General features: G+C 51.6%; 3 protein-coding genes and 1 non-coding gene across 6 annotated transcripts; 1 reads left to right on the top strand and 3 right to left on the bottom strand.

Annotated features, from left to right (window-relative positions):
• The first annotated feature begins 2756 nt into the window (after positions 1-2756).
• On the top strand, positions 2757-3663 carry Bola1 (bolA family member 1). Of its 2 annotated transcripts, none has more exons than XM_052730516.1 (2): positions 2757-2878; positions 3185-3663. In XM_052730516.1, the coding sequence occupies exon 2, from the start codon at positions 3188-3190 to the stop codon at positions 3599-3601; it is 414 nt and encodes a 137-aa protein (XP_052586476.1). In that variant the 5' UTR covers positions 2757-2878; positions 3185-3187; the 3' UTR covers positions 3602-3663. The 2 variants fall into 2 exon arrangements, with proteins under 2 accessions (XP_052586476.1, XP_052586475.1); XM_052730515.1 differs by having other exon boundaries at positions 2776-2898.
• A 1435-nt stretch (positions 3664-5098) lies between these two features.
• On the bottom strand, positions 5099-18199 carry Sv2a (synaptic vesicle glycoprotein 2A). 2 transcript variants are annotated; one of them, XM_052730513.1, is made up of 14 exons: positions 18068-18164; positions 16738-16793; positions 13589-14556; positions 11876-12056; positions 11302-11453; positions 11061-11194; positions 10395-10484; positions 10068-10178; positions 9776-9864; positions 9024-9188; positions 8696-8829; positions 7903-8109; positions 7210-7369; positions 5099-6835 (listed from the first exon to the last, which is right to left on the bottom strand). In XM_052730513.1, exons 3-14 carry the CDS (start codon positions 14208-14210, stop codon positions 6652-6654), a joined length of 2229 nt encoding a protein of 742 aa, XP_052586473.1. In that variant the 5' UTR covers positions 14211-14556; positions 16738-16793; positions 18068-18164; the 3' UTR covers positions 5099-6651. The 2 variants fall into 2 exon arrangements, with proteins under 2 accessions (XP_052586473.1, XP_052586472.1); XM_052730512.1 differs by lacking the exon at positions 16738-16793 and having other exon boundaries at positions 18068-18199.
• A 4531-nt stretch (positions 18200-22730) lies between these two features.
• On the bottom strand, positions 22731-27575 carry Sf3b4 (splicing factor 3b subunit 4). Its single transcript, XM_052730514.1, has 6 exons — positions 27441-27575; positions 26933-27061; positions 26107-26649; positions 25672-25878; positions 23445-23618; positions 22731-23134 (listed from the first exon to the last, which is right to left on the bottom strand). Exons 1-6 carry the CDS (start codon positions 27472-27474, stop codon positions 22947-22949), a joined length of 1275 nt encoding a protein of 424 aa, XP_052586474.1. The 5' UTR covers positions 27475-27575; the 3' UTR covers positions 22731-22946.
• Positions 23793-23917, bottom strand: LOC128106813 (small nucleolar RNA SNORA19). Its single transcript, XR_008216860.1, has one exon. It is a non-coding gene; the product is annotated as a small nucleolar RNA SNORA19 (small nucleolar RNA).
• Positions 27576-27624: the final 49 nt, after the last annotated feature.

Here is a 27624-nt window from a genome sequence, read left to right as displayed (position 1 = left end):
GGATTGTGGATTCGAAAAGTAGTTGAATGCTTTAAGCACTGCATACTAGTAGGAGCATAGAACACAGTGGTGTTGAGGGTCATTTGAACTGTGGGGGCTGACTCAAGAGGTTTCAGAGGAGAAGAATTTTAGTATGTTGCCTAGAAATTGTTCTTGTGGCATTTTGATGAAGAATGTGGCTGCTTTTTGCCCTTGTCCAAAGAGTCTGCCTGAAGCCAAAGTGGGAGATTGGGATTAATTCCATTGGCAGAGGAAAGCTCAAAACAGCCTAGTACAGACTCTGTCGTGTGGTTACTAGTGTTCATGCTTATAAGAATTTATAATGAAAAAGAGCAAGCCAATAAAGGAAAAATACAAAATGTACAATTTGAGGAGAAAAAAAGCATCAGGAAGTGGAATGGAACTAAGTCCTGTGTTCAAGGAGATAAACAGATAAAGAAATGGAATAGCCAGGTGGTGGTGGTGCATGCCTTTAATCCCAGCACTTGGAGGCAGAGGCAGGCAGATCTCTGTGAGTTCAAGGCCAGCCTGGTCTACAAAGCGAGTTCCAGGAAATGCGCAAAGCCACACAGAGAAACCCAGGCTTGAAAAACCAAAAACCAAAACCAAAACCAAAACCAAAACCAAAAACAAAAACAAAAAACAAACAAACAAAAAAAGAAATGGAAAAAAGGGAGTGGTGACCTCAGGGTAAGGTCCCACCCATTTAAGTTTCCAGCTTGTGAAAAGGAATTTAAAAAAAGCTTGGAGCTGGTGGTGCATGCCTTTAATCCCAGAATTCCAGAGGCAGAAGCAGGTGGACCTCTGAGTTGAGGCCAGCCTGGTCTACAGTTCCAGTCTCAGGAGAGCCAAGCTTAGGCAGTGAAGGAAACCTTGGAAAACAGAAAGCTGATGAAAATGTAATTGTACAAGGTTCCAGCCCCAGCAAGCAGCAGAACTTGGCAGCTTTGGCCACATAGTTTAGAGTTAAGGATAGAAGAAAGGAGTTGTGGAATAAAGCCACTGAGACCAGGCATGTGTCAGAGGTGTCCCTGAATGGAGACCTAGTAAACAGGCCATTGTGTGAAGCTGTGAAGGGGAACCCTGATTACCTTGGAGACCCCAAGATGTTGGAGATGCCAGAGCCGTGGGATACCTGCCGAGGAAAGCTGCTAACAGGGAGTGGAACCAACCAAGGGAGAGAAGTCTGCTGCAGTCAACAAAGCTGAATAGAGTTGGAGATCTAAAGAGCATTTCAACATTAGACATGAAGATGCAGAGTCTGGAGTTTGCCCTGGTTTTTGATCTTGCTTTAGTCCAGTGTTTCCTCACTACACACCCTTCCCTACATTTTGGAACAATAATGTATATCCTGTGCCATTATGTATTGGAAATATGTGATCTATTTTTTTATTTTGATTTTACAGGGGATTACAGTTAAGAGATTGCATAAATCTCAGAAGAGACTTTGAACTTTGGACTTTTAAACATTGTTGAGACTATGTAGACTATGGGAACTTTTGAAGTTAGACTAAATGCACTTTGCATTATGATATTTTTACAAGCTTATAGGAGGTCAGGGAATGGAATGTAGTAGTTTGAATGTAATCGGTCACCATAATCTCTTAAGGAGTAGCACTATTAGGAGGTATGGCTTTGTTGTTGTGGGTGTGGCCTTGTCGGAGGAAGTGTGTCACTATGGGGGTGGGCTTTGAGGTTTCCTATGTTCAGGATGTGCTCAGTGTGAGTTCACTTCCTGTTGCCTGCGGATGAAGATCTAGAACTCTCAGTTTCTTCTCCCACATCATGTCTGCCTACACGTCACCAGGTCCCCTCAATGATGATAATGGACTAATAAACCTTTTTGAACTGTAAGCCACTCCAATTAAATGGTTTCCTTTATAAGAGTTGCTGTGTCTCTTCACAGCAAGTTTCTTTAGTTCCCAAATCTGGGTAATATGCTTGCAGTAAACTGTGTTTAGTCCCATACACTTGGCACACAGTATCACGATGTCTCTCTCACTGTTCCTCTGACGTTCTGTAAACTCCAAGAGCAGGGCCTGGCTTTATTCTCCAGCCTCCAGCACTGGTCTGGCACACAATGATTATGTGTTTAGTATATAGAATGGGCTTCTTGTATGTATAATAGAGTAATTGGGATCCTCAGGTGTGACTATTAGATTTAGGAGTACAGAGTAAAGAGACAGAAGGCAGAACGAGACCAGAGTCTGACCTCAACAGGTGAGCCTGTTTATTAGTGCACACAGAGAGGGACATCTATCTCAGGAACGAAGGGGTCTGAAAGAGGAAAAAGCTGCTTGGGACCCTATATAGGGGTGAGTGAGAGGTTTGGGAATAAGGAAGTTGATGCAGCTGTAGGGGACTACATGAGGTTCTTCAGTTTCTTCTTCCTGGAATGATCGGCTTCAAGCAAGACAGATTATCTTGGGAAATAGGCTGCCCCAGCAGACATTCCCCCTCTGAGTTGTGGCTGACCTATTGAGCACAGGAATCCTGTTTTTACTTTGGAGGCACTCTATCAGTGACATGGGACAGTAATCCCAGTAGGTAGAGGCAGGAGGATCAGGAAATAACAGGCATTCTAGAGAGCTGGAGGCTACATGACATCTTGTTTTTAATTAATTAACTATAAAGGAATAAAGCTATTTGAGTTACAAGATCAAGAAACAACAGATCCGGTGCAACAATCCCAAATTTGCAGGAAATCCTTTTACCCTTGTGTTTTTGCGCTGCTCTAATTCCGGATTTCTCAGGACTTCACCGGTTGGGAGGAGCCGGGACTACAATTCCCATGAAACCTCCGGGTACTACGTAACGCCTACCAGACGCAACCAGGACTGCGTTTCCTTGCGAGCTTCCCGACGCCTCGAAAAGCAAGGTAACGCTGGCTGCGCAAAGGTACCTCCCTAGGGTTTGGAGGGGACGTTAGGGCTCTGACTCAGCCAAAAGGACGAAGTTGCACATCCTCCATTTTCACAGCTCCCAGCCATGCCCTCCCAGTGCCCTTAGTGCCCAGAGCTCCTCCGGCCGTCCCAACAATCGCCCCTTGTCCCTCCGCTGCCGGCGTAGGAGCCGCGTTCGCCCGCCACGCCGTGCAGAGGCGGTCCCGGGGTGCGTGGGGAGGGTGCGTGGGGAGGGTGGGTGGACCCCGCTCTCAGCCCTGCGCCCTTCGTCTCTCCCGCAGCGGATGCTGAGGGCGCAGTTGGCCCGGTGCGTGGTCTCCATGGCCACGCGCGCGTGTGTGTCGCGGGCCAGCGCGGGATCGGCGGCCGGCGGGCCCGTGGAGGCCGCTATCCGCGCCAAGTTAGAGCAAGCCCTGAGCCCCGAGGTCCTGGAGCTGCGCAACGAGAGCGGCGGCCACGCCGTCCCAGCAGGCAGCGAGACGCATTTCCGTGTGGCCGTGGTGAGCTCTCGGTTCGAGGGGATGAGCCCCCTGCAACGGCACCGGTTGGTTCACGCGGCGCTGTCGGAGGAGCTGGCCGGACCGGTACACGCGCTGGCCATCCAGGCGAAGACCCCCGCCCAGTGGAGGGAGAACCCACAGTTGGACACTAGCCCCCCCTGCCTAGGTGGGAGCAAGAAAACTCGAGGGACCTCCTAATACCCAGATTGGGAGAACAACGATCGGAATGGGCCAAATGAAAATAAACTACTAAGTCACTACTACGTCATCCCTTGATTTGTGTGGACCAGGGCCCCTACCCTTTCTGCTAGCTTACGCCATGCAGAGGCAAAGAAGCTCCCGGCCGGTGAAAGCTAAGGTAGCCAGGGAGAGGGCAGGTACTCACAGCTGCCCCTGCTTGGGCTAGTCAGGAAGGGCTGCCTGGTCCTGATGAGTCAGGGCCATGAAAATAAAGAGAGGCAGCCTTGAGAGGTCAAAGCCGTGTTCTTAATACCCGTTAAGTTGGAGCTACGTGTTATTGTGTATGTAATGGGAGGTACATGACACACCATGGCGCTCATGTAGAGGTCAGAGGACAACTCTGGGGAGTCCAAGAACTGAGGCCATCAGGTTTATGCAGCTGTTAGGCCCCTACAGGTGTTTTTTTGTTTTGTTTTGTTTTGTGAGAAGAAGGGATTCGAGAGGAAGTGAAGTATTAGGGTATTTTACAAGAATCCCAAAATTACACCGGAAAGAAAGAAATTCCTGCATCTGAAGCAGGAAAAGAACGGAGACAAACACTGCCTGGTTTTTCAAGGGGAGCTCAGGTGATGCTCAGAAGCAGCTTCCCAATGCCTCTTACCTGGAGGTTACCAGAGAAAGGTGTTGCTGACCATAGCTTGGGCCTCGGATGTGCCTCAGTGGCAGAGCACTTGACTAGCTTGTCTGAAGCCTTGGGTCTAACCCCAGCAATGCAAGTGCGTACGTCTGAGTATATGATCTTGACCGTTTCTGACTGTAAACAGTGTCTAGATGGGACCTGTTTGGGCAGTAGAAGGTTACTGAAGGCTTCAGAGCCCTGTGTGGTGGCGCATGCCTTTAATCCCAGCACGAGGAGCAGCAGGCAGATCTCTCTGAATTCAAGGCCATTCAGGGCTAACTAGGGACTTGTCTCACAAAAAGAAAAAGTGTAATGTATCTTGGTTAAAGCAGCAATGGACTAGAGTGAAGGAATCCAGGGCAAGCTGCAGGCAGTAGGAATTCCCAAAAGACATGGCTTAAAACGGGGCTAGAGATGGCGCAGCACTTTCGGCTCTTCCAAGGATCCAGGTTCGGTTCCCAGCACCCACATGGTGACTCACAACCAACTGTAACTCCAGTTGCAGGGGATCTAATGCCCTCTTCTGGCCTTGATGGGTACACAGACCCATGTGCAAGCAAAAGGCTCATGCACATAGAATACATGTTTTTGTTGCTTCTCGCAAGAGTAACAAGGGCTCTTAACTCATAGAGCTGCCTTTCCAGCCCCCATAAATAAATGGTTCTTAAACAAAACGTGGATTTGAGGCACCCTATTCCACACGTCAAGAATAGTAATAGAGGGGGTTGTTTATTTTGGCTTTGGAGATGGAATTGTTTCCCCAACACTATCTTCCAGACTGTCGGGGGGGGGGGCAGTTAAATGTGAGTGGAGGTGCAAGAAGCGGACAGAGCCACTTTGAATTCTAAGGATTGGTACCCTTTATTTTTCAGCAGTATTTTTCATTTCATTTTTCACATCAATGAATCAGGTTTAGGGTTCCCAAGGAGACAAGGAAGTGGATGTGTCTCCCCCGGGGATGTAAGGGAGAGGGCTACGTCCAGCCACGGAATGGTGAGGAGGGGTACACACTCGCACACTGGGCACTGGAGGAGAAGGCAGTCCTTTGAGCACAGACACCAGAGTTACACAGTCACCACCTGGTTCAGTGTTACAAAATCAGGGAATGGCCTTAGGGTCGAGGGCACCGGACGAAGCGCGAGAAGGGTGAATTTGGAATTTTCTTTTTTTGTGTGGTTATTTTTAACTTCCTTTTAACTTTTTAACATTTTACAAACAGCTAAAAACTACAACACATCACAGCTACGGAGGGAGTCGGGGGAGAGTACCAAAGAAAGCAGCCACACAGTAGGGTAGGACGGGGGCAGCTCTACCTACAGAGGCTGTTCTGTGGACAGCGAGATGGGGAAACTGAGGCTTCTGGTCCCTGCATTGGGGGTCCCTCACTGCCCAGCCTCTTTGAGAAGGGCTGAGGAGGACCCCTGCTTCCTGCCCCTGCCCCAACTCCTTGTGCTTTTGGATCTGCTGGTTTGACCTTATGCCTGGTTCTTTCCCTTTTTCCTCCGGTTCCTGCCTGTGAGATCAGGTCAGGTGGGAGGGCTGTGGCTAGTGGGTGGAACCTCTCTGGAGGAGGAAGGAGAGTGAGGCCTTGTCAGGTGCCCCCAGGTCTCCCTAGATTGCAGGACTATCATCCCAGCCTGGCTTCTCCCTCCCAGCTCCAACATGGAAGATTCTGGGAGGTAATAAAAACAATGTTGTGTGTGTATTCACTGAAACTACTACCCTGGGCTTAGATTTGAGCAGTATAGTGGTACCCCTGCCCCATGGCACACACACACACATACACACACACACATACACACACAGTCCTGCTAAGCTGCCTCAGAACTTATATATAAATAAGAATCAGAAAACTAATTCCATAAAATCCAGGCTTCATATCTGTAGCCTGCAGTGAGGTGAAAATGGAGGCCAGAGGGCTGAGGTTTATTGCTACTCCCCAGCATCCTTGGGAGGTTAGAGGGCACCCAAGGCCCTTCCCATTCAAGAAGTTCTTTTGGTCCAAGCCTCAGCCCCCAACATAACTCCATACCTGTGGTTCACCAGGGCCTAGGCAGAGGGAATGAAGGGGAGGCAGAAGTTCTGGAACCCCCGGATCAGGGAAACAAGGGCCCCCCACGAACACTGGGGGAGAGAAGGGTGCAGCTCAACCTTCTCCTGTGCAAAGTTGAGGGGTGGCAGCAGGTGGGGAGTGCCTCATCCCAAACGTGGGATGAGGGGACCTTCCCTGTAGACCCTGCCCGTCGGGGTCACACACATGCACACAGGCACACACAGCTAAGACACCAAACACAGGGGAGTGAGGGTCAGGACGGCAGGGCAGGGGAGGGAGAAAAGGAATTATTGGTCTCACAGTGTGCCTGCCACCCCTAGAGCCCCGAGACCCTCCTCACTGCAGCACCTGCCCCCGGGTCTCAGGCAGTTTCAGGGCCAGAGAGCTTCCAAGGGCAAGAGCAGCCGAGGCAAAGAGAATAGGAGCAGCCTTGGTGATTCCCACAAAGGAGGTGAAGATGCTGATCCCCAGCACTGCAGCCAGCTTGCACAGAGCATTCAGGAAGCCAAAGGCCGTGGTCCTGCTCAGGAGGCCCCAGAGCCAAGCCACGTGGCAGTCAGGGCCCAGGAGAAGGAAGACAGGCAGGTGAAAAAGTGAAGTGAGGAAAGATGGCAGGCAGCGTTCAGGAGAGGGGAGGAAGGGTGGAGAGGTGCGGGGACAGGTGGGAATACAGACAAACCAGGAGAAGAGAGAGAAAGGAGACAGGAGCATGAGGTCAGTAGCCAGAAGTACAAGGAGTAAGCGCAAAAGCTCCCACCTGCTGGGGAAACTCAGCGGGAGGGGGGGTGTCCTGCCCCTAAGGATAGTCCTCCCATTCAGCCCCCCACTTCACCCCACTTCTCCCCTCCTGTAGCTCCTAAACCTCCTCCCCTGCCCCACCCCACTCCAAACTACCTCTTGTCCGAGGGGTAGAGTTCGACAGTCAGCACGTCCAGCGCGTTCCAGGATGCAATGCTGACCCCCCCAAAAAGGCAGAGCAGAGCGATCATGGCTGACTCGCTGTTCCCGAAGGACAGGAAGAAGCAGGAGACACAGGACATCACACTGGAACCAGCTGGGGCCAGAAGAGAGAGCAATGAAACCCAGCCATGGCCCAGCTTGGACCAGCTCACTTTGCGACAACCCTGGGTAGCTGTTTCCCAAGGTACCTCGACCCCTGCCTGCGTTTGTTAATATCAGTAACAGCGGCAGCCGTTCATTTCAACCAACTAAGAGACAAGTAACTTGACGACTCAGATGGACCTTTCTGAGGCATCAGCCCTCGGAGAGAGGTGCTGTTTTCATTTCCTATGTTGCAGGGGAGAGCTCAAAGGGCAGAGCCTGCCCCAAGGTAAGTGGCGGAGCTGAATTTCGAACCCATAACCTCAAAGTCTGTATCGACTTGCCTGTCATTCTCTTTAACCCCCTAGAGTAACTTCTATGCCAGGCCCACCCCCATTTTGCAGCACCCCTGAACAAAACATGACAGGGGGAAAAGCTCTCTGGCCCATCTCTTCCACGGCTGGAGGTGAGACGCTCTCGGACAGCCTGCCCCAGCTGCAGTGGCCTCGATGCTGATCAGCTGGCACCCCGCCCTCACCCCCTTACCAAGCATCCTGAGCCTGCCAATCTTGTCCATGAGCAGGGCAGACACGATGTTTCCAGGAAGCACAGCCAGTGTCCCCAAGAAGCTGACGAAGTACACCATGTAGGCCCCCTCGCCCGTCCCTGTCACGTCTAGTGGGCACCCTTCCTTATTGTGCAGGAACGTACTGTTCACCAGACGGCTGTTCACAAACTTGTACTTAAACAGGTCTAGGAGGGCAAGACACAGAGCGGGCAGTGAGACCGAAGCGGGTTATGGCTTAGGGATTGGCTGCGTTTGTGGACGTTAACAGTTGGGGGCTCGCAGCTCACTCAGTCCCTGGCACTCGTTGCAAAGCATCAGATAAGATCACCATGGGAACTAGCAATCTTTTCAGCAGACCGTACTCAAGAAGCACGGCGTGTCTGAGGCTTTACTAGTCTCTGTCTCTTATTTGTCCTTTTGTCCTCCCGAGCTGGCTACAAACAGGAGCCCTGCTGCTGGCCTTATTAAATATCCCTTTTTATTGTCTTCCTTTTCCCCAATAACCCAGTTACCCTCTTCAAAATTACATTGACATTACCTCACTGAACTTTCATAATTACAGCTAAAGGTAAAGAAATGGGACATTTTCCTCATAGTCGATCAAAATGCCCAATGTTCATTATATTTCCCAACCACTGAGGGTAGCCAGTAAGTAACCCCAAGGCTCCAGGAGACTCTCAGCTTGAGAACTGTGAGCTAGGGGACGAGGAAGCCTCCTTCTCCCTTCATCCAGGTTCCAGTCCTTGAGCTGACACCCACTGGCCACCTTACCAGTGTTATAGAACACGGTGTTGATGAACGTGCAGTTACGGAAGAACGTGTTGCTGGACGTGACGTCTTCGAAGTAACACTCCTCAAACAGGGAGTCCTCGAAGGACACTGACTTCAGACGCAGCCCGATGAACCTGCAGGACCAGGATGATGAGACGCGCCCCCTCAGCCTCACCCCTTCACTGACTTACTCCCCTAGAAGTAGAGAGATCATCAGCACCGAGCACACACGGGCTTTGCCCCAAACCACCTTGTCTTGGACTCAGACTCATCAGTGACAGGAAGCAGAAGGGGCAGGGGAGAGTGGCGTTGAAAAGCCCCCACATACTTGTCATTGAAGTATTGCCCGCCTCGGTGGATCTGGTTTTCCAGCGTGAAGTTAAATGTCACGTGCTCTACGCGCTCCCCGGGGAACACTTTGGTCCGTGCTGCATAGTCCACAGCCTGGAGATGGCGGATCATGTCGGGGAACCAGACAGTCAGACCGTAGTAGCTGGAGAATCAAAGGCGTGGAGTCAGATGGGGCAGATAAGACACCAGAAGCCCATCAGAGGGCTGGGTGAACAGTCCGCCTGTGTAGGGGCGTGCCCACCCCTGCCTCATCTCACAACACCCCTTCTATGTTCTGGGGACTTGACGGTTTTCTATGCTGCCCATGATACTCTGCTTCCCAGGTATCTCCTCTTCCTTCCCCGTCTTATTCCCATTCTCTCTGAGGATTTAGATCCCCACCCACCAAGCCCCATGTGTCCCCCTAACACAATGCCCTCACCTCACTGTGGCATCACAGCTAGTCTTATCTATTCCTGACAGAACATGGATTTAACAGCTAGTTTTATCTCTTCCTGACAGAATATGAACCCTAAGGACTGGGACATGTCTACTCATCCCAGTACATTGTCTGCACAGGATAAAAATGGGATGCCCGTCGGCTTGAATTACAAGTTGGATGAATTCATTAAGTAGAGAACCTGGGGGAAGCATCGATCGAGAGGATGGGAACAGACAGCGTCTCCCCTCCTCATTTGCCCCCTCACCTCCAGTCCCATCGCTCGTCAGCCCACACATTCGCCCTCTCACCTGAACGACATGGTGAACCATACACCCATCATCATTAGAGTGATGCGCCGATACTCCGGACTGAAGCAGGAGAGGAAATTCCCCCAAACCTACAAGGGACACAGTGAGGGCCACAGGTGGCCACACTGACTTCCACTCACAGATCTCCAGGTCTTTTTGCTTCCCACCTCCCCCCCCCCCCCCCCCCCCCCCCCCCCCCCCCGGTTCACCTTCACCACCACACGGGCTCCAGCCCTCCCTGCTCCACCTCTCCCGCTCCCTTCTCTCTCTCCACCACGCAGTCCCCCATTACCTGACCCCCCAGGCTCAAAGCCCGGACTCCCCAGCGCTGGTACCAGGTCCCTGTATCAGACTGGATCTCAATCAATTCATCCTCCTGATGAATCGTTTTAATGTGTGTTACCTGGGCGCAAGAGAAGGGCTGAGCTGTCACACAGTCACACACTATTTCCCCAGCCCACTCCAAGCGCCTCTTTCTCTCAGAAGCATGACAGGAGGCAGGGGGTGACATGTGCCTGGGAGTACCATTGAACTGCAGTGTGGTCTGAGGGTAAAAATGCGCATCCAGAAAGGGCCCAAGAGGGGACCGTAGGGGTGAGCAGGAAGAACTGTAGCTTACTGAGAAGACTCGCTCGGGATGGCCCTTGGCTCGCATGTTGGTGTCATGAACCTGCTTCAGCACCATCCAGGCCTCGTCATGCTTCCCATTCTGGAACCACAAACGTAATTCCCAACATGCGACTCAGGGCTTCCGGACCCAGTGTTCCAGAAACCGCCCCTTCCATCTGGCTGCTAAGATCCCCAAATACAAAAGGAGTCCCAGCTCCCTGCAACCCTGGTCTCTGGGGATACACATCAGCCCGAGCTGGGGTACAGCAAGAGTTGGGGGGGCTGCAGGGGAACGGACGCCAGCATAGATCCTAGGGATTTCTCCAGTAAAACAGAAAGGAAAAGCCTAAGATGAGGGACATGTTGGTCAGGTCCGTGGTCAGAGGAGGAGACACATCCTAATCTGCCACAGTCAGGTATGGCTGGAAGGGAGATGTAAAGGGGGGATCCCAACTTGGGCCTGCAGAAGCCTAAGCCACCCATAGATGAGCAGGTTTCCCGGTCTCCCCAAACCCCTCTGGAGACACATTTGAAGACAAAGGAAACCAGATAAAGCTCCCCCCGCCCCCCCGCCCCGAGTTATGGGCACATGAAGGAGAAAGCGGTCACAGCAGTGTACCAACCCCACAGCCAGCATGTTTATCCCCTCCCCAGCCCACTGAAGCAATCCATTCACCTCCAGGAAGAAGCGGGGACTCTCTGGCTGCGTGGTCAGAGCCCCGATGGCAAACACCGAGGGAAAGGCACACACGAGGACAAAGACCCTCCAGCTGTGGAACTGGTAAGCTGAGCCCATCTGGAAACTCCACCCTGGCAGACAGGCGCAGAGTCAGCAGAGAAGCAGGAAGCTGAGTGCTCCCGTCACAGGGAGCACAGCAGAGCTGGGAGGATGGAGAGTCTGGGGGACCCCTGCTTACCATAGTGGGGAATGATGGCCCAGGCCATTGCAGCTGCGTACACCCCACCGATCATCCAGAACATACAGAGCCAGCTCAAATGTTCCCCCCGTTTCTCCTGGGCCAGGAACTCCGAGAAATACGAGAAGACAATGGGGATGGAACCGCCAATCCTGCACATTTCAAAAATTAACATTAGGAAACAGCCATCATCCCAATCCCCACCCCAGTGCTCCGGGTCCTCAGCCCCCGCCCCCACCTCCATCTCATACATCATGTCCTACAAGCTCTTCTTGCCACCAGTCACCATTCTTGGGATGGCAGGAAACAGGCAAGCAGGTCTCAGGGCAGGAAAAGGCTGAGCTGGGAGAGGGCAAGGCGGCGAGGCGCCCTGGACCTCTGTGCAGACAGCCTCAGAAGCAGAGTTAGAGCTAAGCTGCAGGACTCAGGGGTGGACCAGGCAGAGTATTCTGCATGTTATCAGGCAGGCCCTGGCCAGGCACAGCTGGCCGGAAGATGGGGGTGGGGGTGGGGAAGGGGACCATTCACTCAATTCACACACTGCAGCAGGGTCTTTGAGGGTGGACACACTCACCCAACCCCAGAGAGGAGGCGACAGAAGAGGAAAGTGCCATAACCCTGGACGAAAGACGAGAAGAAGGCGAAGACGCTGTTGACTGAGAGCGAGATGAGCAGACACTGTCTCCGACCCAGCCGGTCAGCCAGGCCTCCCCAGAGGAAGGCTCCCACCATCATGCCCAGGTACACAATGAGGCCTGCGGAGAGGAGGAAACGGAGGCCCGTGAGCAGATCCGCCTCGGCTCTCCCATCCGCTGAGCACTGTAGGGGGCTGAGCCTCCTGCAGCACAGTGGCTCTGTGGAGCTTCTAGAAGCTACGTCTACCCAGAGATCAGAGAGGGAGAGAGGGTGGTGTGTGAACAAAGATGGAAGGACAGTCGTCACTGCAGACCAGGGGTTCAAAGGCAAGAAGGCAAATATGTGAGAAAAACCCTCCCTCACTTTCCTCCCCCGACCCCGTTCCTTCCCTCTCCCTAACGCCCCTCTTCCTCCCTCTCCTCTTCTCTTCTTCCTCCCTCGATCACACATAATATTCATCCCCAACTCACCTAGAAGTGAAATGGATCTGCCTAGATTCCTAGATGCCCCCCCCCCCATCCACTCTACCCAGTTTGATTTGTCTGGTGTTTTTTGTTTGTTTATTGTTTTTTTCGAGACAGGGTTTCTCTGTGTAGCTTTGCGCCTTTCCTGGAACTCACTCTGTAGCCCAGCCCAGGCTAGCCTTGAACTCACAGAGATCCGCCTGGCTCTGCCTCCCGAGTGCTGGGATTAAAGGCTTGCGCCACCATCGCCCGGCCTGTCTGGTGGTTTTTTAATTGTGTTCTTTAGATGGTGTCTCACTGTGTAGCCCTGGCTGGCCCAGAACTCACTGTGTAGACCAGGCTGACCTGGTAGAACAGAACTCACTGTGTAGATTAGACTGGCCTCAAACTCACAGATCCACCAGCCTCTGCCTCCTGAGTGCTGGGACTAATGGTGTTCATTCACTTCACACCTGGCGTCCCCCCGCCCCCAAAGAAGGAGATCTCTTGTTCTTTGGGAAAGGGGCTCCAATACAACGTTTCTCCTTTATCCTTCTAGTCCCAATACTGAGGGTCCTAAAATTCCCCAGTGTACTGTTTCTTTCCAAAAAAGCATAATTGGGACTGATTTTTTTTAGATCATCTCCAAATTCTGCATTTTATCAATGTCCAAACCAAGCCCCAAGAGAGAGACCTGTTTATGGCAAAGCCAGCCCTCTATAACTTCTCAGTGAGCCTATGGGACTCCTCCTTCTAGATCCCTGTCCGGAAAGGCCATCAAAGACATTCCCGGTCCCTGGACACTCCCATGTCTGAATTGTCCCTACCCACACCACTCCAAACAGACCCTTCCCATGTATACCAAAGCATTTCAAAGTTGTTGTTGTTTTGTTCTGCAGCAGGGGAGGGCAGTTAACTGAGGGACAGGATGGAAGGCTTTGAAGATGCACTCAACAGTAGCCCAACCCACCAGGGCCAGATCCCGCAGTTAGGCAAACTACCACCCACTCAGACACTAGTGAAAGCCCCAACCCAGCTTACACTCACTCCCTCTTTCACACACAATTTCATGAACTCAACCTCCAGAAGAGGGTGTCTTGGGGGGGGGGGGGGTTGCAGAGGATCCGTGGGCCCTCTAGGTACATGTTGCACAGCTATTGGGAAGGCCTGGGCAGTTCCCGGCAGCAGGGTGTTCACAGGGCTCTTACCTAGCATGCCTTTGTTGGAGTCAGACAGGCACATATCTTTCTCAGCACTGGGCAGTACAAAGCCCACGACAAAGACCTCCACACCATCGGCCATCAGCGCCAGACCCAGTACGAAGTAGAGTGTCCACTGGAAGCGGCCATGACCACACTCCCGGAGGATGGTCTCATACTGCTGAGCCAATTCTTCCCGATCTTTCCGCCGCTGCGCCTCCCCCCGGCCCCCAGGAGGACCCTCCCCATCACTCAAGCCCCCTCTCACTCCAGCCAGGGGTGCCCCATCTGCCATCCGTTCGCCTTTGCCCCCAGACTCTGCCCGGGGAATGCCCTGATATTCTCCCTCGTAGATCTCGTCATCCTCGTCGTGGCCCTCCGTGGCATCGCTGGAAGCGCCGCCTTCCTCCTCATCCTGGGCCCCTTCTCCGCGGTAATAGCCATCAGCAGGGGCCGGGAAGTCATCGTCATCATCTTCCTCCTCGAATCGGGAGTAAGACCTTCGCGAATACTCATCCTGGACCCTGTCCAGGCCCTTCACCACTTTCTTGGCCGCGTGCTTCTTGACTTCCTTGGCGATGTCTTTGGCCCCACGGATGAACGCTGCCCGGTCTCGGAAGCCTTCTTCCATGATGGGGCTTGGGCGCACCTCGCTTGATCTACCCTCCCTCGCTGCCTCTTTTTCAGACTTTTACTCAACGACTTGTGGGGTCAAGAAGACCCCCTCCCCAGATGAAATGTGGTCCGGTATCTTTGGGCTCAGAGTAAGAGGAACTAGGGCCTGGCCAGTGAGGTCCCCAAGGGTACAGGAAGGGGAGAGCTTTGTTCTGCACCCAGTTCAGTAGGGGGAGTGGGGGAGGGAGAGGGGGGACAGGGGGAGGGGGTGGGAAGGGGGCGCCAGGTTGGAGAGGTTAAACCGAGGAGCCAAGCTATTTCAGGGAGGGCTGCCTACTTCTCTTCTAGGAGCCTCTGGAGACCTGGAAAACAGAGAGAAAGGCAAGTTCATTAGGCTACTGAAGGAGGGCCAAGATGGAACCCCTCTCAACCCAGAGACAGGCCTAGACCATGTGGTACAGGTGGTGCCTCCACCTCAGGCCACCAGCCATTGAAGAGGGGTGGTGGTGTGGGCCAACAGGGCCACTGAACCCACAAATCCCGTTAAGACCTTGGAGGGGAGAGCTACAGGATTCGCTCCAGAGTCAGTCATCTGTCTGCCCCTCCCTAACTAACCACTGCCACATCCAGTTCAGACCCGCTGCAAAGAAAACCCAGGAGAAACAAGAACTCCTGCTCTAGTCAGCTGAAGGGTTCTGGTTGGGACAGAGCTTGAGGGCGATGTCAGGGAGGTCAAGCCCTCTGACCAGGTTCCTCACTCCACTGATGGAGCTAAAGGTGGGGTCTCCACAGTCCCTGGAGGTCTCCTGAGGAGAGATTTCTCCCAGCTTAGCCTAATAGGTAAAGCTCAGCCAGCCGAGGAAGATAGGCTTGGGTTGGGCATACTACAAGAGTATGACATGTTTCTGAATATCCAAGCCTTGGATCCCTCTCACTTAAAAGAGGGAAGCGAGGGTTTAGGGATTCAATGCATGTACGCTTACCACAGGAGCTGGCACAGAAAAAGTGACGAGAAACATCAGCTCTCGTGTCACCGCGGTGAAAGCACACCGTGAGATAGATGCCCTACGATCCCTCCCAAAGAGCCCTCGGCCGAGCAACCTCTGCATGCTCTTTAGAGTGAAGGCAAAAAGGGACACTATCAAGGAGAATGCTGGTTGGATGCGAAGCACATGACATTTGAAGTCCCCGCCCCCTACTTGCTAACTGCAGATGGGCACGTTGCCCCAATTTACCCGAGCCTCCGTGTCCTTCTGTTTAACCTGATGATAATTAACTTGGGGAAATCCGTTCCTTGGAGTTGTGAAACTTAACCTCACAGTAATATTCTATGACTACTAGTTTGCTTCCTTCCCTATTATATTGAAAAGGAGTAAACGAAGCAGGGGCAGTCAAGAGAGGTCCAGACTTGGTTGTCGATGCCCAGGATCCTCCCAAGAACTCTCTATTTAAACTAATTCCAACAGCTGGAATGAGTTATATCCTTTGTAGACCAACAGGATAAGGACCCCAAAGGGAGACTTGGAACCCAGGTAAAGGGACAAAGGAAGATCATGAGCTAAGAAGAGACAACTAGCTGCTACCCCCTTCCCTCAGAATGTCACACAGAGACCCCCCCTTTCACCGGTGGGTTGGGGGTAGAAATGACTGGTTGAGGTCACATTTCTGTTGAGTGTCTCAGACCTATAGCTGTGCCTCGGTCCTCCAGGGTCTCCCTTCCTCATCCCCCTGAATCCCTCTGTTTCTTCATGAGTCAATGAAAAAAGAGTCCACAAATACCACATTGCGTAGGCAGCTGGTGGAGAATGAAGGGGGCCTAGGACTTCCCCCTTAAAAAAAAAAAAAAAAAGAAAGGAAGAAAGAAAAGACATCCCATAAACGGAGGAATAAGATAACCTCCTTCATGGCAACAGAGGACACAGGCCTAGATTCTGAGCAAGATCATTCCCCAAAATTACCCACTCCTCCCACCCAGCCAGAGCGTTGAGTAATGTCACACACACACACACACACACACACACACACACACACACACACACACGAACACACGTGTGCTAGTGGAAAGGGGTAAATAATGCCATGTCATTCAGAAATGGAGCACTGGGAAGGACAGCTCTAAGCAGTTGTTGTCCAGCAGTGACCAGAGCAGTGACCCCCCACGTCACCTTTTCTTCACGGTCCGGGGACCAAGCATCCTCAGTGCAAGGCAATTTTGATCCCTTGCCTTTCTTTCCCAACCATGACCGCCCCTCAGACCCTGAAGGAAGCCTTTGGACCGACCAGGAGCTGTTCCCCAACCCTGTGTATCGCTCATACGTGACTATGGAGGTAGGAGAGGCTCCCACAGCCCCAACACTAGACGGGAGCTCAACAGCCCGCTCCCCCAGGGCCAAGAAGCCCAGGAGAGAGAAAGAAGACAAATTCTTTGAGCTGGTGAGGAAGTGCTGCTATATTTAGCCTGCAAAGCAGCACAGAGTGGCTGAGCCTGAGGAAGAGAGACGGCACCAGGAGGTGGAGGGGAAGGAGACCAGACCGGGCTTTACCAAGTCCTGTAAGGCTGACTGACTTCACCTGACCGGAAGAGACGTGTCCAGATTTTCTGCAGAAGGTAGAAAGGGCATATGGAAGAGACCTCATAAGCAAACCTGTTCCTGTCAGGACAGCGGCTCAGGTCAGACCAGGCCCCTAAGCAAAGCCCTTGATTTGGGGGACACCCAGGTTTTCAGCCCATCCTATCCCAGGTCATTAAGAAGTGACAAGGTCATTAAGAAGCAGCCATTTATCAAGAGGTTCTCATGGAAAAGGACAGGGGTCAGAGAAGGTAGGCTGTGGGGGATTCCAGAGAGCCCCTCCTACATCACAGCTTGAGAACTGACCCTCCTACCCCTCCACAGGACCAGCAAGGCTGAGCCTCACCCCTACCATCTACCCCTGGGTTTGGAAGATGGGAGCATCCAGTTTTGTCCGTGGAGGGAGGGTTGGGGGGGGGGGGGGGGGGCAGTGTCAGCTGAGAATGCACACGGAGGAAGGAGAATGCTCACGGAGAGGCCAGAGATGCAGAAAGAATGCCCCCCCCCCATGCACAGGCTTAGAGACCCCCCACCCTCACCTCGCCTCAGCTCTGGTACCAGGCAGGAGGCCCTAGGACTGATTGTACCGTTGCTCCCGCCCCTGGTCCTGCGCTGGACAGGTGCCCAGCATCACTCTGCACCCCTCCCCTGCCCCCCTCAGTAATTGCCTCCAGCCCCAAGCCCCGCCACCTGGCTGCTTCCCATCTCTGTCTCTCCACTATCATTCCTTCCATCCTGCACCAACCCTACTCCTCTGCCCCAACCCACCCCAGGCCAGGCAAGAGGCAGTACCCATTCTCTGGCCCGAGCCAAGGTCATTTTTCATTGGGGGGGGGGCAGGGGTGGAGTGAGGGAGAACATAACGTCAAGGTGAGGAGGGGACTGGAGTCTGAGGGAACCCCAGCTTACCTAACAACCCCATCACCATTTTATTATCTCCAAAGAGTGTAATGGGGACTTAGACTAAGATAGGAAAAAAAATCCTCATATATGTGTGTGTGTGTGTGTGTGTGTGTGTGTGTGTGTATATATATATATGCATGTATCTATGAATGTATTGTGTCTATACATACATATATGTGTATATGCACATATATATATTTATTATTCAAGTCGATTCTCAAAGAAACTGAAATAAACGGCCCATTCCCCAAACTGATACCACCACCACCACCACCCTCACCCCGACAGCAGGGACAGTCGCCCTCCCCAGAAGCAAAGCATCCGAGATAAAATGGCTGCAAGGCTAGGCAAGGATGCTTCTGCCTTGGGCGGGGTGGAGGTGAGAGGAGAGGGGTCTCACCTGAGCTGGGTTCCCGGGGTCAGGGAGTCCCCGGGTGAGGGAGGGGTTCCAGCCGCAGGGCTGAGGCGGCAGCGGCGGCGACTGCTCCTCGTACCAGGGGAAGCGGCACTGCAGACCTGCCCCCCCGCACGCGCTCCGGCCCCGCCTCCGACCCCCCCTCCCCCGCGCCAGTGAGCATCGGGAGAGACCATTGCTGGGGGGGTAGGCGAAAGAAACAGGGATGGGGAGGGGACTTAGGACACAGGAAAAAAGATGATGAAGGGACTGGAGGGGATTGTCAGGGCGACAGCTGGAAATGAGCCTTTCCCAGCCCTTCCCTCCTAGCAAAAGATGACAGAAACCAAGGGAAGGCACTAATAGTGGTTAGGGGAGCAAATGGGGAGACGGAAAAGGGGGTGATGAACGAAGCAGCCCCCTCCTTAGCACCCCAACCAGGTGACAACTCAGGAGTCCCAGCACCAGCCGCTCTTGCTGCCTTAAATACAGCCCCCTCCCCTTCTACCCTGCTCCCTGGAATCCAGAACCACCCTCTCAAGCCCACCGCTCAGAGCCCAGGTTCACCGGGCTATGTGAAAGCAGGGATAACAAGGTGTGGTCTCAGTACCCAACAGCCAGAGTCAGAGACTCCTGGGTCCCTGCCATCTGTCTCCTCCAAAACCAGTCCAGACTGTTTAGCTACAAGGCCGACCTCCTCCCCTCCTTCTCCATTCAGTTGCGGCTAGCAGAAGCCGGTGCTCGAGAAGGGATTTGTTTGTTTGCAAGTGTGACCAGCTGGACATTTCTCTTCCCATCCACTCCAGTGATTCAAAAAAAAAAAAAAAAAATCCCATCGATCAGCACCCCTCCCCCTCCAGAGGGAGTGAACTGGCTTGGGTTCTCTTTTTTTTCTTGTATCTTTCCCGTGTCCTTGTCAGATAACCTGGACTCTGACAGATCCAAGAGCTATCGCTTGGTGACCATCTTTGAGGCTTGAGGATATACGCCCTGAACCAGTCCACTCCAGGTAAGACGGTAGGATTGTTTGGACAGAGCACTGACCAAGGTCTGTGTCAGATTTTACTTCTGATACACTGTTGGCTTTTAGCCAAGTCCCCTGCCTCTCTGAACCTCAAGTTTCTTGTCTAGAAAATGGAGTGTTCGGGGCTAGGTGCTACATCAAGTCTTTTGTAGATGTAATACTATATGAGTCTGCTTGGCTAAATGTGGGTTAAATGTTGAGATATTTTAAATATCGAAGGCTAGAAGTCTGTGTGCTGAGAGATTTCCCAGATGACATTTGACATGTTAAATTTACTGTGATAGGAATGGGGACCTAAGTTTTGTGGCACCCAATGCTGGACTTCGGAAATGTTTGGGTCAATAAATTTCACATTTATTGAAAGTCATAAAAGATACTGGTTTACCCTAAAACACTTACCTCTTACCTAGACTGGAAATGCTGTGTCCAGTACATTCTCCCCCAAAGGCAAATCCTCACTGTTGTATAGTTGACAGTGAACCTACTGAACAAGAGGATTTGTATCTTTAATGGCATCTGGCCATCCCCAGCAGGATGCCAATGAATCCCAAAACTCACCTGGCGACAGTTCTCTGCCCCAGCTCTCAGGAAGCCTTGCCAAAGCTCTAGAAGTACTTACTCTAAATCTGCTGGCTGAAGGACTCTTTCCAGGATGCTACACGGAACAGCTCTGCACACGGGCCTCGGGAACTTGCCCTTTACTAGGCTTTCATTGATGAAACTTCTTAAGGTCAATACATCTTTTAATTTAAATACATTATTTCCCATCTTTGGTTATAGCCAAGCCTTGCTGACAGGAAGCTGTTTCTCTTTAAAGTGATTCTGCATACTCCGCACCGACCTATTAGCTTCCCAGAAGAAATACTGTACTTGTTAGTCAAGGGTGATAGAGCAAGCCTATAGTCCCCAAGAGTCAGGAAGCTGAGGCAGGAGGATCACAAGTCCCAGGCCTGCCTGGGCTACAGAATAAGTTAAAGGTCACTTTAGTGAGACCCTGTATCAAAATAAAAGGCAAAGATAGCCAGGGATATAACTCAGGGGGTGATTCCACCCCCCTGAAATGTAAACGGAAAAAGGGAAACAGTTTCTTTTTAAATTGAGGGAAGACTTAAATCATGTACTAACCACCTACACTTTCCCACTTCCCTAAACTGGATTCATTAACACTCCAGTTTCTTCAGGCTTGGTACCAGGCTGAAGATACCAGTACCGAACCCTCCATATCGTACCGAGTTTCTACTTGTTCTCATCAGGCAGTCCCACAGCTTTGCTACTGTGTCTAGGTAATTCCCACATTTACATCTCCAATCCAGATCTGTCTCCAGCTAGTTGACTAATGCCTAGTCCGCATTACCACCTTGATGTCTGATAACCATGCTAACTAGGACAGCAGAATTCCTGAGCCAAGAGCCCACAGCTCAAGTAGCATCCTCCCTTTTACCTCAATGTTGTTTTGAAGGGTTCCGTTGCACCACTTGAAGAGCTGAGGAGCACTGACGCCTCCAGGAGCCCCCCACCTGACTCTGACCTCAGCCAGCCTCCAACACACACAGCTTAGTGCAGTGCCCGCTTCTCTGCATGACAAAAATCGCACCTTTCAAGATAAAACTCAGCCAGGAGCTGGGGAACACCTAATGCCAGCATTCTCCTGGCAGACCAGGAAGACAAAGCATTTTGAGGCCGCCTGGGTTAGGGTTAGGGCGACCATCTTTTTAGTTTGAGACAGGGTTTCTCCATGTAGCCCTGGTTGTCCTAGAACTCACTATGCAGACCAGGCTGGCTTTGAACTCACAGAGATCCACCCTCCTAAACGCATAGATTAAAGGCATGCACCACCATGGCTGGATAGTTAAGACCATCTTTAACCAAAGACTACATTCAGACATCGCTATTTTTCTTTTTGGTTTTTCAAGACAGGGTTTCTCTGTGTAGTTTTGGTGCCTGTCCTGGAACTCACTCTGTAGACCAGGCTAGCCTTAGAACTCACAGAGATCCACCTGGCTCTGCCTCCCAAGTGCTGGGATTAAAGGCATGCGCCACTGCCGCCCAGCTTCAGCCATCACTATTTTTCTAAGAAAGTCTTCCTGAACTTTCAAACCAAGTTACATATCTTTTCTCCTGCTCCCAAAACACGTTTCAGTCACTGTGTCTTGTGTCAGTTCTGACAGCAACATTTGTGGAGCTTGCATCCTCGCCACTAGCAGACAGAGCCTCTGTAGGAACCAGGAAAATGTTACACGAGTGGAAACAATGTGAATAAAATTAGGAATAAGATAGAAATCTCATATGCTGAAAATGAACATTTATTGTCCTTCCTCATTTTGCCCGGCTATTATTTAAGACGTTTATATGGCTCCAAATGAAAAGCATGTTAATAGTACACTCAGTAAAGAAGCTTCAACTGAGCATGGTAGTGCATGTATTTAATCCCACAAAGGCAGGAGGTATCTCTGAGTTGGTGGCCACCCTGGTCTACATGAGTTCCAGGACAGCAAGGGTTACAAAGACCTCCCCCTGCCCTCCCAAAGAGAAACAAAGCTTCCCTCCATGTTCCCTACCTTCCCAGTGATGATTTCCATTGGTTGGTTCATCTATTTTTAAATATAGGCAAACACACATACGTGCTACCCCTTAGATAAGGTAGCAGCACACCATATATATGGGCACATTGTATAAATACATAAATGCACGTTACATATAATTTCATTTACTACAACCTACACTGTGGTATTGTAGTCCCCCAAATATTGTGCATGCTAATAAACTTATCTAGGGTCAGAGACAGAGCAGCCACAATATTAAACATAAAGGATAGGCAGTGGTAGCACACACCTTTAATCCTAGCATTCCAGAGGCAGAAATCCATGTGTTCAAAGATACAGCCAGGCATGGTGACTCATCACGGCTTTAATCCCAGAAAGCAAGCCTTTAATCCCAGGGAGTGGTGGTAGAAAGCAGAAAGATATATAAAGCATGAGGACCAGAAACTAGAAGCATTTGGCTGGTTAAGCATTCAGGCTTTTGAGCAGCAATTCAGCAGAGGAGACAAGACCAGCTGAGGATCCGGCGAGGTGAGGTAGCTGTGGCTTATTCTGTCTCTCTGATCTACCAGCATTGACCCCAATAACTGGCCTCGGGTTTGATTTTATTAATAAGAACTTTTAAGATTCATGCTACACTACACATCTTTCCCAAGAATATATCTTTTTCCCTCTGGCATCAAGGACAGAGCCTAGGACCTCACAAATGCCAAGGATGCACTCCACCACTAAGCTAATCTCCCAGCTCCCCCTTGGTTGTTTCAAAGCTGCACAGTGCTCTAGTGTGTGGATTCACCAGTTCAGACACCCGCCCCTTCCTGACACTTCCCAACTGACCTCCAAATAGTGTTACAACAGATACTCTTGTGCATGTTACTTTTTGCTAACATATCACCAGACATTTTGTTCTTGTTGCTAATGTCTCCATGTTATAAACCAGGAGATAAGGTCTATATTCCAGGAAACAACTGCTCTAGTGAAGATGTCTGGTGGTCCAGCAACAGCAGCACACGCAGAAAAACCTTTACAATGTAAACAGACTCCCTCTTTTCTACCACTCCTCCCACAATACCCTGAATTCTCTAGAAGTTACTTCACCAAAGAATAAACAAGAAGTAGAATTTTATTTTCTCTATACATGTGTAAAACAATTAGGACCAATATTTTAAAACAAAGATGAAGAGAAAACCCCTGTGGACAAAAATGACATAGAAATGGGGACAGAGTTGCTGAGAGGGTCAGGACATTAGCTACAGCGACTCTGCTTGGTCCAAGAAATGAAGATTCTGGGGGGACTAGGAGGGAGACAAAGGACGGTAGTTTACTGAGGAAGTGGGCCCCGGAGTGGACCACGAGGTGGGACTGGGGGCCGTGGGGTGGGTCTGGGTGGAGGGAGGGGCCCCCGCTGGTAACCATAGGGAGGAGGTCTGGGAGGACCGGTGTATCCATGAGGAGGCATCAGTGGAGGAGGCCCTCGCATCCCGTGTGGAGGCATGGGACCTGGATGACCTGCAGGAAGCAAAAGAAGAGTTAATAAAAGTGAAAATAAGAAGCAGTTGAAGCTGAGAGATCGGTAAGGGATAAGATAAAGAGCAGAAGAAACAGGAGACATCAGAGAAAGGGCCTGGGACAGGGCGATGACAAAATGCTGCTAGAATAGACCCAGAACTCACAGCTTGGTGGCATATGCCCTGGCTCCTCCTGGCACTGAGGCAGGAGGAGCAGGAGGCAAGGTTACCCTGGGTTACAGAGTCTCCATCTCTCCCACACACACATGTAAATATAGGTAAGGATAAGAAAGGGGCTAGCACCCACTCACCCATGGGAGATCCAAAAGGAGGCCCTCGAGGGGGCATGCCCATCGGAGGAGGTCCAGGATGAGGCATTCCAGGAGGTGGCCGGGGTGGTGGCTGCCCTCCAGAGCCTGGCGGCCCAGCATGGGGGTGTCCTAGGCCATGGGGGCCATGGTGGGCCAGCTGCATCTGGGACATCCCTATGAAAAGAAAACAAAGAGAAAGAGACAGAAGGGACACAGGGCAAAGAAAACAACAAAATGACAAGGGACATGAAGAAGATCACACCATGGCTGACCCTGTCCTTGACCCTTTCAACGGCAAAACCCACCAACACTGCAGGCTCTTCACCTTCCTGATTCCTTTCAATCAGGACTTGTCTGAAGGTGACCGACAGCGGCGGCTACAGGAGGCATGCTGCTAATTTACCTCCAAGTTTGTTTAGCACATCAGAAATATCTTTTCTCTCCATGTGAAGAAAAGACAATGAAATGTGCACTCCTCCTTCTTCTGTGACTGGAGCATAAGATGCGAACAGCAAAGCACACAACAAGCAGATCTTTGCTCTGTGACAGGACTTGGGAAGGTGGCAGTCATACTCCAAGGGCAAAGGCTTAGTTCTAAAAGACCAGTAAGAATTCCTAGCAGGGCAGTGGTGGTGCACACCTTTGATCCCAGCACTCAAGAGGCAGAGGCAGGTGGATCTCTGTAAGTTCAAGGCTAGCCTGGGCTATTACAGAGAAACCCTGTCTCAGGAAGCTCACACCTGCATTCCCCAGTATGCCAAAGGCTGAGGCAGAAGTCGTAATTGAACAACCTTAGCTACCTAGCAAAGTTGAGACCAAAGTTCTGGGCCATATGAGACTCTGGCTCAAAAAACAATATAAAGTAAATTACAAAAAATAAAATAAAATTTTAGCCTGCCATGGTAGTGCACACTTTTAATCCCAGCACTAGGGAGGCAGGAACAGGTAGATCTGTGTGAGTTTAAACTAGCCTTTTCTACAGAGTGTTTCAGGCCAGCCAAGAATATATTGTAAACGCAAAACCACCATCACCACCAAAAAAGGATTCCTTAAGAGGACAAGAGAGAGCCGGGTGGTGGTGCACACCTTTAACCCCAGCACTCGGGAGGCAGAGCCAGGCGGACCTCTGTGAGTTCGAGGCACCAAAACTACACAGAGAAACCCTGTCTCAAAAAAAGGACAAGAGAGTGGATATCAACTGCTCCAGGCACAAAGTTTGTAATACCAATAACTAGGCCATCAGGAGAAACCTGAGTACCAACTGCTATGGCAATTGCAGTAACAGAGAACAGAAGAATTTTAAGGAAAAGTCTATGAAGATCCTAGAAAAGTTACTCAGTAAAAGTAGCTCAAAGACAGAAAATCAGAGTCAAAGAGATAGGAGATTACCACAGTAAGCGTATGTACAGTAGAGCAGGGTGCTGGTTGTGGCAAAGGGCAGAAACATGGGTTAGATCCACAGGTGGAAGACAAAACCAACAAACTCCCCGAGCTGTGAACTGCTACAACAGAAGTTGTAGCAGGAGAGAGAAAACTGAACTGTGGGTTGAGCAGCAGCCTTGTCTAGCCTGTCAAGAACCATGGACTAGAGACCCAGAAGGAATCAGTACCTGTACATTTAACACAAAGATAAACACAGGAGAACCAACATAAAATCTACAGACAGAAAAAAGGGGCTGGCCTAGGTTGCTAAGTAACACAGAGAATCAAAAAAAAAAAACAGAAAAATACAAGAATTTCAAACGGGAAGACGTGGCTAGTTACATGTACAGCAGCAGTTACGAAGCAGAAATGGCTGGTTAGTGGTGGCAATGTCTTTAATCCCAGCACTTGGGAGGCAGAGGCAGGTGGATCTGAGTTTAAGGCCAGCCTGGGCTACAGATCAAGTTCTAGAACAGCTAGGGTCCGGGACCAAGAAGTCCCGAAAACAAAACAAAACACACAAACAAAAAAAGCAGCAGAAATGTCGGCGAGATTTGGCAACTGGGCTACTACCTGGGAATCAGAGGAGAGGCTGAGAGGAAAAAAACATTAAGTACAGGCTATTCTGCAGAAAACGTAAAAAATGGAGATAAAATGGGGAGCACGGAAGTATACAAAGTACTGTTCGCTTTCTGAAGGAGAGGGGACTCTGGACTACTTCCACCCAAGACAAAGAGCAGCGGGACAAACAGGGACAGAACCACCCCCGCAAGCTCAGCCCCTTTTCCCAGCAGAGAGCACTTACCTGGATGGGGCATCCCACCCGGTGGGAATGGGTGTGGATGTGAATGCCCGTGACCGGGATGCCCAGCTCCTGGAGTTCCTGCTGCCGGGGGCCCGTGTCCTCCAGCCCCAGGTGGCATAGGTGGTGGGGGCATGGCTGGGGGTATCCCAGGAGGGAGGGCTCCAGGAGGCGGCACTGGAGGTGGGAAGGAGCCAGGAGGAGGCATGCCTATAGAGAAAATGAGAGTTCATGGTGAGGAAGACCACCTTACAGAGCGCCAGCCTCCTGCAGCACGAACCCCAGCCTCCCATGGAAACCCAACGTCTTCACTGCCACCCCCACGCCTCACGCCTTTCTCACTGGTCACTGACTGAACGACTGACTCCAGTGGTTTTTCTGCCTCCTGACCCTCCCTCCCAAGGGCCTCCCTGGTGTAGTTTAAACTAAAAGCTTTACCTGGTGGAGGAAGCCCAGAACCCAGGGATGAAACCACAGGGTTGGGGGCAGAGGGTGGAGGGGGTGCATCTGCAAACAGCTGATGAGGGCGGTCAGCCTGGGACAGTGGGTTCTGGGCTGCCAGAAGTCGTTCAGCTGCTGAGCCATGGCGCTCGCCCTTAGAGTCCTTCTTGAAGGCGTAAGACACAGTGATAGGGCGGTTGCAGAGGTACTGCCCATTCATGGCCTCAATCGCAGCATCCGAAGCATCAAACGAAGCAAAATTAATGAAGGCATAACCCTTGGAGTTGCCAGTGTCGGGGTCCCGCATAATCTTGGGGGTTTGTAAGATGACCCCAAAGGCGCTGAAAGTATCATAAAGCAGCTTCTCGTCGATTTCTGGGTCCAGGTTCCCAATGAAAATGTTGGCTCCTACATCCAGGTTTTTGTTGTGAGCTGAAGCCTTGTTCACCCGTATCGGCTTCCCATAGAGTTTGATCATGTTCATAATCTTAATGGCATAGTCAGCATCTTCCTCGCTCAAGAACTCAACAAAGCCATAGCCTGGGAAACGGAAGAAAAGAGGACTACTCAGGTGAAGAGATTCAAAACGAAACATTAACTCACTAGCCGCCAAACAAAGAACAACATGGGAGAATCTCACCTCAAGTGAGAACGGTCCCAGTAACCTCAACCTAGAGCTCAGAGAACACTCCAGAAACAAGCTGTGAACTGACGCTTAAGGGAAAGAAACCTTTAGGTGGCTCATTCCAAGAGTTATGACTCTCGTTGAGACCCTTCCGGGGCCGTGACCCCTATGCAGGGTTACTTCTTGCCAAATACTCACCTTGGTGCTGGCCAGTGACTCTATCCTTTGGCATGTGGGTGTTGACCACTGGCCCTGCCTGGAGAAAGAGCTCCCACAGCAGCGGTTCACTGACTTTCTCGTCCAGACCTCCCACGTACACCGTGGCATCTAAAGCGAGGGGGCAGAAGGTGCGAACAGGGTCGGAGTTAAAAGGAAAACAAAAGAAGCGCTACCTAAAGCCCGGAACCCCGCTCTGCCTGCCCAGTCTAGAGTAGGCTGACGTCTAATCGGGCGTTCTTGCTGATGCTGTCCTTCCCGGTGGCGCTCTGTTGGTCTGTTTGGCAGTGGGGGCAGGGGACATAAGGGAGCTGGATCTAGAAGCATCCCCCCTTACAGGCCTCGGCCTGCACCCGGCCCGCGGGCCCGGCCCGCAGAGGTCGGTCTCCCACCGGCCGAGTCTAGTCTCCCACCCCGGCGGAAGCGCCTCTGGCGCTGATCTGCCCTCCACCCGCCCTGGGCCCATCCTGGGCTCTTCTCTCCCAATTACCCTGATTTCGTTCGGAGATCGGCCCGGCAGCCATGGCGAAAGGGCTCCCGCCGTCTCTAAGCAGCGGCACCGCCCTCTGACCTCAGTCACTACTTCCACTTCCGGGCCAAGGCTGGCAGCAGGGGCGGGGCCGGCAGCAGGGGCGGGGCCGGAAGGGATCGCGGCCATCTTAGGGCCCTGACTC

The sequence above is a fragment of the Peromyscus californicus genome, unplaced genomic scaffold (assembly GCF_007827085.1).
Source record: "Peromyscus californicus insignis strain IS unplaced genomic scaffold, ASM782708v3 Scaffold_9__1_contigs__length_137607984, whole genome shotgun sequence".
Lineage (NCBI taxonomy): Eukaryota > Metazoa > Chordata > Mammalia > Rodentia > Cricetidae > Peromyscus > Peromyscus californicus.
This window is presented reverse-complemented; position numbering and strand designations above follow the sequence as displayed.